Raw genomic sequence first — 10,000 nt, forward strand, 5'->3', positions numbered from 1 at the left:
AGACAAACAGACAACAAAGAGACAAACAGGACTACAAAGAGACAAACAGACAACAAAGAGACAAACAGACTACAAAGAGACAAACAGACTACAAAGAGACAAACAGGACTACAAAGAGACAAACAGACTACAAAGAGACAAACAGGACTACAAAGAGACAAACAGACAACAAAGAGACAACAGACAACAAAGAGACAACAGACAACAAAGAGACAAACAGACTACAAACAGACAACAGACAACAAAGAGACAAACAGACAACAAAGGGACAAACAGACAACAAAGAGACAAACAGACAACAAAGAGACAAACAGGACTACAAAGAGACAAACAGACAACAAAGAGACAAACAGACAACAAAGAGACAAACAGACAACAAAGGGACAAACAGACAACAAAGGGACAAACAGACAACAAAGAGACAAACATGACTACAAACAGACAACAGACAACAAAGAGACAAAACAACCACCAGAGACTCAAAATGACAGCAAAGAGACATGAAAGACAAAAAGATACACATAACAACTACAAAGACGCACAAAATGACCTAAAACATGCTGTTTGTTGTCTTTGTGTTTGTTGTGTATTCAGTCAATTAACAAAAGGTCAGCCTTCAGCGAGGGTGAGCCTGAGAGACAGACATGTTTGATCCTGTTACTCTGAGGATCTCTGCATGTTTGTTTCTGGAGATTTATTGTGAAACTCTGCTGACAGGAAACACCTGTCTGTCTGTCTGTCTGTCTGTCTGACTGTACGTGTTCTTTAGCTGTTTTGTAGCTAACTATAGTTGTTGGTTGTGTTTGTTGTGTTGTGATGAAGGTGTGGATGACAGCTCTGTCAACAGGACGTCCAGTCGACCTCGAGAAGGACAACACAGTTAGTGCTGAAGATTAGAACGACTGACCCTGAACACATCACACAGTCACACATGTTGTCATACATGTTGTGTTCACATGTCAACATGGTCAGGCCCTCACACACACACACACAGCAGGCTGTGGGTTTAACACAGTCTATGTGCATCCCTGTCACAGACACACTGAGATGATGTCGTTGTGATATTTACATGAACAAATCTCCAAAAGGCTCCAACAGCACAAACACGGCCTTGAGGTTACGTTCAGTGACTGAGTTAGCTGAGGGGACACCTAACAGACAGCTAGCAGCTCCCAGCTGTCACTCAAAGAGGCCACGCCCCTAATGCTGCATCACTTTAAGCCTTAATATAATGTAAACAGGTGAGTTGTATAAAGATTCTCCCCGTACAGTTGTCATGAAGAGAGAAATGAGCTATAGAGACCCAAACTGTTTTTTGTACCAGGCTGTAAACATGTTTATTTCTGCTGTAAAGTTTAACATGGGGCTCTATGGGGACTGACTCACTGCTGGAGGCAGCCTCAAGTGGACACCAGAGGAACTGCAGGGTTTTTACTTTAACGTTGGCTTCAAGTTTCAGCCCTGCATGTCTCTGCTTACACAGTAAACATCTAATGTTCACATTAGCTGAATGGGAAGACATTGTCCCAGCATTTCAAAAACCCTTCCAAATAAAGTGCTGAATAATAAGTGAGCAGCGTTGATGCAGATGTGCAGCAGATGTTACAGACGCTCTGATCACAGCGAGACTCTGTGGTTTAAATTTAGCGTTTAGCGTTTCACAGAATGATTTAAGTCAACAGAGCTGTTAGCAGCAGGACGATGATTGATGCTGCACGCTCATCTCTGTGTGTAACTGTGTGTGTGTGTGTAACTGTGTGTGTGTGTAACTGTGTGTGTGTAACTGTGTGTGTGTGTAACTGTGTGTGTGTGTGTGTGTGTTAAACTTCTAATCCAGTCTTGGTGTGACTGAGCCTCTTAAAGCCTCGACGACCTCCGACGACTGACAGAGGACACTGACCCACTCTGTGTGTGTGTGTGTGTGTGTGTGTGTGTGTGTGTGTGTGTGTGTGTGTAATTAGTGTGTGGATCTTCACTCACTCTCATCACTCCACACTGGCTGAGTGTCTCTGTTGAAGTGAGTCTAAAGATCTGATCGGTTTGTTAAATCTCTTTTTCTTAAAAGAAAAAGATTTTAGTTATTATCATTATTATCATCATTATTATATCATGATCATTATTATTATCACTGTGGAATCAGTGCTTTCAAAGTAAGAGCAGATTAAAAAGAGACATTTAAAGAGTTGCTCTCTAAAGTTTTAACCTGACTATAATTAAAAGTTACGCTTTGTGACATCTCTGACAGCAGCCATTTGTGTCTCCTCCCTCCATCACTCTGGTTGTAAAGAAGTCTGATCGTATAGAAGTCTATGAGAACATGCTCCTCCTCCTCTCCTGATTTATCCCCTCAGTAAACATGTTCCTGATGACTTTATGGTCTCAGTCTCTAGTTTCTTCTTCAACACAGCATGATGTTCATTTAGTCACTGATGCTCCCATTGAGAGTCACACAGACCAGGAAGAGGGGAGGAGTTAGGGCGGGGCTACCTGTGATTGACAAGCGTTCAGTTTTACTAAAAGCCTCTCAGAGGAGTCAACTGTTAAAAGTGTGTTTTTAGCTAGCCAACATTAGCATTCCAATTACAGATGCACCTTGCTAACCAAGCTAGAGTTAGCATTAGCTGAAACGTTGCTAACCCCTCCAATCCAATCCAATCCACTTTATTTATATAGCACATTTTAAAAACAACAAGGTTACCAAAGTGCTGCACAACAGATGAAAACAGTAAGTAAGTAAAATTCAAATGTTAAAATAAAAATATATAAAAAGTAAAAGATTAAAAAAATAAATAAAATAAGATGAAAGCACGAATCAAGCACTCAAAATCATTAAAAGATACAACAGGTTTACTTTGAGATGAAAGCCTCAGATGATAAAAACTTGTTTTAACTACCGAGTTTATCTGTTTACCAAGTTTAAAATCACTGTCCATTTTGACGCCGAGGTTTGTGACTATGGGTTTTACATATGACTGCAGGGAGCCCAGGTCTATAGGAGGGACATCACAGCCTCGACTGGGTCCAAACACCATGACCTCAGTTTTGTCTTCATTTAACTTTAAAAAGTTAAAAGCCATCCATGCCTCGATGTCCTTTAGACACTCTAGTAGGGGTATCAGGGAGCTCTTATCGTTTCTCTAAAGCGGCAGGTAGATTTGGGAGTCGTCCGCATAAAAATGGTAAGAGATGCCATGTTTTTTAAAAGTTAAACCAAGGGGGAGCATGAATAAAGAAAACAGGATTGGCCCAAGGATTGAGCCTTGGGGAACTCCACAAGATAGGGTGGCAGAAGACGATGCATAGTCACCAAGCCTCACTGAGAAGCATCTCTCGGACAGGTAAGACCTGAACCACTCCAGAGCAGCATCCCTGATACCCACACAGTGCTCGAGACGGGAAATGAGAATTGTGTGGTCAACTGTGTCAAAAGCAGCAGTAAGGTCTAAAAGCATAAGAAAGGCAGAGTCACCGGAGTCAGTAGTTAATCAAAGGTCATTAAAAACCCTTAAAAGTGCAGACTCAGTGCTATGCAAAGCTTTAAAACCAGACTGAAAAATCTCAAGAATGCCGTGTACTTCTAAAAAGGACTGAAGTTGTACAAGTGCAGTTTCCTCTAAGATGTTTGAGATAAAAGGAAGCTTTGAGATCGGTCTATAATTTGATCGAACCGAAGTGTCCAGATTTGGTTTCTTAAACAGGAGTTCCACAACTGCTTCTTTAAAATATGTTGGCACAACCCCTGAAGCAAGACTGCTATTAATAATTTTTTGGACACAAGGTCCAATAGTCTCCCAGACCTCTTTAAAGAGGCGAGGAGGAACAATGTCTGTGGGACAGGAAGAGGGTTTAAGTTGAGTGACGATTTTTGTGAGAAATGAAAGTGACACAGGCTCAAACCGATTTAAAACAGTTGAGCAAGTGACGGCTAAGGAAGGTTCAAAAGAGGGGGGTGAGATATGAGTCCTGATGGTTACAACCTTCTCAATAAAACAGCAGAGAAAGTCTTCACAGACTTGTGACGAAGCTTCCAGACAGGTGGATTGGGAGCATTTAAAATCGAATCAATAGTTTTAAAAAGAACACGTGGCTCATTAAGATTTGGGGAAATAATATCAGAAAAATAGACTGTTTTTTCTGCTTTGACAGTTCTCTGATATTTTCTCCAGCTTTCTTTGAGAATTTCATGAGACACATGAATCTTTTTTCCACCTGCGCTCAGCTCTCCTGCACTCGCGCCTGGCCGCACGGGTGGTATCATTGAGCCAAGGCTCAGATTTGGGTCTGGGGCGCATCATTTTTAGTGGGGCGACAGCTCTCGTCCAAACATCACAGTGTGTAAGCAGATCATAGATCTCCTCAGACTCGAAAGATGAAATGTTGTTTACCTTCGATGATGTGTTTCCGTGACAACCCTCGCTCTGTCTCCGCCCTGAAATACACAAACACACACGTTACTACAAACACACGTTTAGAAACGGGTCAATGACACGTAGTGAACGATGTGAACACTCACTGTCCGCCCCAGTAGATCTTAGTGGTCACCACATAACTGGACCTCCTGGAGAGAAAGAGACAGGTAGACAGACAGAGAGAGACAGACAGACAGACAGACAGAGAGAGAGAGAGAGAGACACAGACAGATAGAGAGAGAGAGAGAGAGAAAGAGAGAGAGTTATTTACTGTGGTGGTGTCAGCATTAGTGCTCAGTTACTGTGAGAGATGGAGGGATGATGGAGGGGAGGGTGGAGGGAGATTAAAGGGCGTGATGAAGGAGACGGATGGAGAGAAAAGTGCTGAGTCACCTCTTACAGTTTATTCTGATCACAGTGTCTCAAACTGTAAAAGAAGCTCCTTGTGTTTCACTGTGAGCTGCTGAGGACTCAACACTAACACTGTAGCTGTCTGTAAACGTTGCGTTAACCCCTGTCAGGTGACATCGCTGAACTGGAACTACAGAAAAGGTTAAAGGTCAGCAATTCCTACAACCACAGGTGTGAGTGTTGGTACATGTTGGTTCAGATGAAGGTCATGTTTTGGTTTAAATAAGAACAATAGTAATATAAGATTAACCCCTGACTGTGTTGTACAGAGCTTGGGGAGCATCAGCCTTTAATGTTGGTTTAAGGTACCCTTTAATGTTTTCTTAAGGTACCCTTCAATGTTGGTTTAAGGTACCCTTCAATGTTGTCTTGAGGTACCCTTTAATGACAGTTTAAGGTACCCTTTAATGTTGTCTTACGGTACCCTTTAATGTTTTCTTAAGGTACCCTTTAATGTTGGTTTAAGGTACCCTTCAATGTTGTCTTGAGGTACCCTTTAATGACAGTTTAAGGTACCCTTTAATGTTGTCTTACGGTACCCTTTAATGTTTTCTTAAGGTACCCTTTAATGTTGGTTTAAGGTACCCTTCAATGTTGTCTTGAGGTACCCTTTAATGTCAGTTTAAGGTACCCTTTAATGTTGTCTTACGGTACCCTTTAATGTTTTCTTAAGGTACCCTTTAATGTTGGTTTAAGGTACCCTTAAAGGTTGGTGTAAGGTACCCTTTAATGTTGTCTTAAGGTACCCTATAATGTTGGTTTTAAGGTACCCTTTAATGTTGTCTTATGGTACCCTTTAATGTTAAGGTACCCTTTAATGTTAAGGTACCCTTCAATGTTGTCTTGAGGTACCCTTTAATGACAGTTTAAGGTACCCTTTAATGTTGTCTTACGGTACCCTTTAATGTTTTCTTAAGGTACCCTTTAATGTTGGTTTAAGGTACCCTTCAATGTTGTCTTGAGGTACCCTTTAATGTCAGTTTAAGGTACCCTTTAATGTTGTCTTACGGTACCCTTTAATGTTTTCTTAAGGTACCCTTTAATGTTGGTTTAAGGTACCCTTAAAGGTTGGTGTAAGGTACCCTTTAATGTTGTCTTAAGGTACCCTATAATGTTGGTTTTAAGGTACCCTTTAATGTTGTCTTATGGTACCCTTTAATGTTAAGGTACCCTTTAATGTTAAGGTACCCTTTAACGTTGGTTTAAGGTAAAAGTGGAGCCTCGACGGTTTGATTAGTGTCTGTTTTAGGGTACTCTTTAGTGTCTCCTAGGTTTCTGTTTAGGTCAGTGTAGGTCTTAAGGTACCCTGTAGCATCAGTTTGCCTAATGTGTTAGTTTACCCTTCAATGTTTTAATGTGCCTTAAAGGTCTGTTATAGTGATCGCTTTAGTGTCTGCTTCAGGGTACTCCTAGGGTCTTCTAAGTGTCCGTTTTAAGCTGTGTTTGTCCTGTGTGACAGGCGTGTAACATGTTCAGTCAGTTTGGTTGGTTCAGAATAGACTGCTGGTTAAAATGAGGAAACACATCATGACGAGTGCTAGACTTTGTTTTGTCTGGTTGGTGAAAGTCCTGCTGAGTTTGATCCAACCATCAGCACACACACTCGATGTGTGAGCCTGCAGGAACAGAGACGCGAGCACCTGATTACCTCCATCCTTTCTTCTTCAGGATGTTTCCCAGAGTCGTCTCGGCCCTGAGACACAGACACAGACGTCCATCAGTCAGGTTTAATATCCACATGCTGCTCTCATTGTACTCACTAAAGCTTCACTGTGGTCCTGTCTGCGGGGGAGGGGCTTAAAACCACCCCAGTGATGATCTCACCCTCAGCCTCCCCCAGTTTAAATCATGTTCCAGATTCTACATAGTTTCTAAAGCTGAATTAATTTGACTTTCATATGAAGTTGCTAATCTGAGAGATGCTAACATGCTAACACAACATGTGGGCCTGTTTGGGAACAAAAATGAGAGTCAGTTAAAGCAAAGATGCGATGTTGTGATGTCAGCTGTTTGCAGAATTAGCCGTTAGCAGCTCCTGTTAGCAGTGTACACCTGGACGTTCAGACTACTGAGTGCTGTCATCCTGAAGGAGGTCATCAGAGATGTGTTACTCTGTGGAAGGCACACTGGACGTGTGCATGCGTGTTTGATGTGTGTGTGCTCAGACCAGTATCTGTGTGTCTCCTCTCTGTGCTACTGAAGCTGCAGAACACGTGATGTTCTTCCTGTCTGAATGCAGCTTTTAGTTTGTGTTCATGTCCTCAGTGTAAATGTGCATGAAAGCAGGTGGAGGGAGACGCTCTCATAGAGAGGTGAGACAGGCAGACAGACAGGTCGTACTGTACCTCCCCGAGGCGTAAACCTCCGCTGTGTCAAACAAGTTCACTCCGCTGTCGTAGGCCACCGTCAGCACACTCTCCGCCATCTACACACACACACACACACACACACACACACACAGAGGCAGTAACCCACATTAATGTGTGCAGAAACCTCTAGTAATGGTTATGTAATTGTTTGTTCATGCGTAGCACACACACACACACTCACACACACACCCACACACACACACAGTTACACACCCACACACACACTCACACACACACACCCACACAGTTACACACCCACACCCACACCCACACCCACACACACACACACACACACACTCTGAGTACCTCATCAGAGATCTGAGAGCCAAACGTCACCCATGTTCCTGTGAGGAGAGAAAAAACATCACTGGCTGTATACAGTATGTAAGTGTGTGTGTGTGTGTGTGTGTGTGTGTGTGTGTGTGTGTGTGTGTGTGTGTTCTCACCCAGTCCCAGGCAGGATACTCTCAGTCCAGATTTTCCAAGATTCCTGCAGAACAATGGGATCAGTTAATGACTGCAGCAGCATGCAGTCAGTTTATCCATAGACTGTATATAAGAAGTGGGCGTGGCCACAGTGATGTCACCCATTGGTTTGTGATCTGCTGTTATCAAGTCTCACATTTGGCATTTTTGCTGCTGCCATCTTGTTTTTGTGGAAGCAGAAGTGACTTTGAAGCCGTCAGCTAACACTAGCGCTAGCTTGGTGAGGGAGCTTCATGTTCACACTTAAAAGTGAATGGTCTGTGTGACTCTCAGTGGGAGCATCAGTGACTAAATGAACATCATGCTGTGTTGAAGAAGAAACTAGAGACTGAGACCATCAAGTCATCAGGAACATGTTTACTGAGGGAATACATCAGGAGAGGAGGAGGAGCATGTTCTCATAGACTTCTATAGGATCACATGAGGAGTCGCCCCCTGCTGGACATTAGAGGGGATACAGGGCTAAGACACTTCTACAGTCTGTGTTTGATGTCCATCAGTCCAAACACTTTGATATGTTTATCTGAAAATGTGTAATTAATATTTAAAAAGCATGAAAACTTAAATATTTTAATTATAAATATGATCCTGTTTTGGTTACCTGGAGTCCACCTGCACACCTCTCTCAGACAGAGGGCGTGTTGCAGGCTGTAAAACACGAGGCGCACCGCACCGCCTCTTTTGTTGAATCCTACGGTTACGGTTTTGCTCTGCAATGCAAAAGCAGCGCGCAAAAAGCTTCTCATTGAAAACAATGACAAAAAAGCCGTCAGCTGCTAAAACGCATTCTGTCCATAGACTGTATGAAAAGATGGCCGACATGAAGGCTCCCTAACAGTGAAGCCAAACCCTCTCTGTCGCCCCTGCTGACTGGCTGCAGTATAGCTCATAAAGCCCGCCTCCTCCATGTTAACAGATGGGACATGAGTCAAACTATAAAATCAAAATACACGTCAGATACATTTTTGTCAAACATGGTTTCTGTCATTATAGTTAGTTCTTATCCTGCTGATTTATGTCACAGTGTTCATTTTTCTGACAAGTTTATTTTAATTAGTTATTTGATGCTATAAAAATGATGATTGACAGCTCTGTTGACCAATACAGCTCCTGCAGCCGATCAGTTCCGGGTGAGCAGAGTGGAGGACGAACGGCGAGTGGAAACGTAACTAAAACAATCACTACAGTCATTGAAGTTTACGTACCTGTGAACTTTAACCTCAGACCAACACAAGAAGCTTTTCTGCTGTTAAACACGCCGGCGTGCGGGCTCCTTGCTGTTGTTTCGGTAAGTTAAGTGTGTGTTTGGGTTAGCAGAAGTGGCTACGGCCGCTTCACTCGCCGATCTCTACTGCGCAGACTCTGGCTCCGTATAACGTCACCATCGCAAGATGGCAGCGCCTATCAGGGGGCTGTTTTGGCATCAATTACGTACAATGGGAGCAGATGGAGACGCGTCGTCCATCTTTATATACAGTTGGTTTATCTGTTATATCGGGTCCTCAGTACCGCTGTCATGCTGTTCTTCTGCTACCTTTGACCTTTAATCTTCATTGGAGTCCCTGGCTGCTTATCAAGTCTCTTATTTGATAGCTCCTCGCTCCTCGCCCAAAATAAAAGTAGTTCCGGAGCCGCCATATTGAGGACCATCTCAAAGCTCTTATCGCTGCTCGGAGGAGCGAGGAGCGAGGAGGGAGGAGGGAGTTCGGAGGAGCGATAAGCGAGGATACACGAGAGCAGCCTCCACGGAAGTCTTTTACTGGCCGACACGCCCCCTTATTACAGATCAGTTAGTGATTGGACGCTGCAGCAGATCGGACTGATGTGAAACTTCACAACATCACCGGAGTTTCATAACGCAGAGAGGAAGAAGCGGACCTTAAAACAGACTTAACAGGGCGCCTTGAAACCGACTATAAACAACGTAGTTGATCATAACTTGTCGTAAAATATATAAAATGCAGTGAATAACTGCAGATTTGATTTGTTTTCAGAGTCAACATCTGAGTAAAAATCAAAAGCAAAAACAGATTAATTTCTATTAAACGTAATCTAAAGAAATACCTCTCGTCATGATCAGTTATTCCCCTGCTAACTTTTATCAAAGATGAATGAATGAATTCAGAGGGAGCAGGAGAGTCTCTCTGTCAGCAGGTAACACTACGTGTGAGCGTGATCATCAGTGAGGTCGGGTTTGATCAGCTTGACGTGATTTCTATTTATCCTGAAACTGTTGGCCTAATCTCCTCTCCTGGTTTCCTCTCTCCTCTCCTGGTTTCCTCGCGTCTCTCCATGCATCTCTAGTTGGAGGGACTAAGACGCAAA

The 10,000-nt window shown here is 43.0% G+C and overlaps 1 protein-coding gene across 1 annotated transcript in view; it reads right to left on the reverse strand.

Annotated features, from left to right (window-relative positions):
• Positions 1-10,000, reverse strand: part of LOC138600660 (voltage-gated potassium channel subunit beta-2-like) — a 25,393-nt gene that overhangs the window by 5,967 nt on the left and 9,426 nt on the right. Inside the window, exons 2-7 of the mRNA XM_069672128.1 lie at positions 7,636-7,679; positions 7,496-7,533; positions 7,166-7,245; positions 6,469-6,513; positions 4,514-4,558; positions 4,386-4,429 (exon numbers count right to left, since the gene is read on the reverse strand). Coding sequence (XP_069528229.1) covers positions 4,386-4,429; positions 4,514-4,558; positions 6,469-6,513; positions 7,166-7,245; positions 7,496-7,533; positions 7,636-7,679 — 296 coding nt within the window. The remainder of the gene's footprint in view (positions 1-4,385; positions 4,430-4,513; positions 4,559-6,468; positions 6,514-7,165; positions 7,246-7,495; positions 7,534-7,635; positions 7,680-10,000) is intronic.

This window comes from Semicossyphus pulcher, unplaced genomic scaffold (genome assembly GCF_022749685.1).
Source record: "Semicossyphus pulcher isolate SPU_LCO1_2020_fin unplaced genomic scaffold, fSemPul1.0.p SCAF_21, whole genome shotgun sequence".
NCBI lineage: Eukaryota > Metazoa > Chordata > Actinopteri > Labriformes > Labridae > Semicossyphus > Semicossyphus pulcher.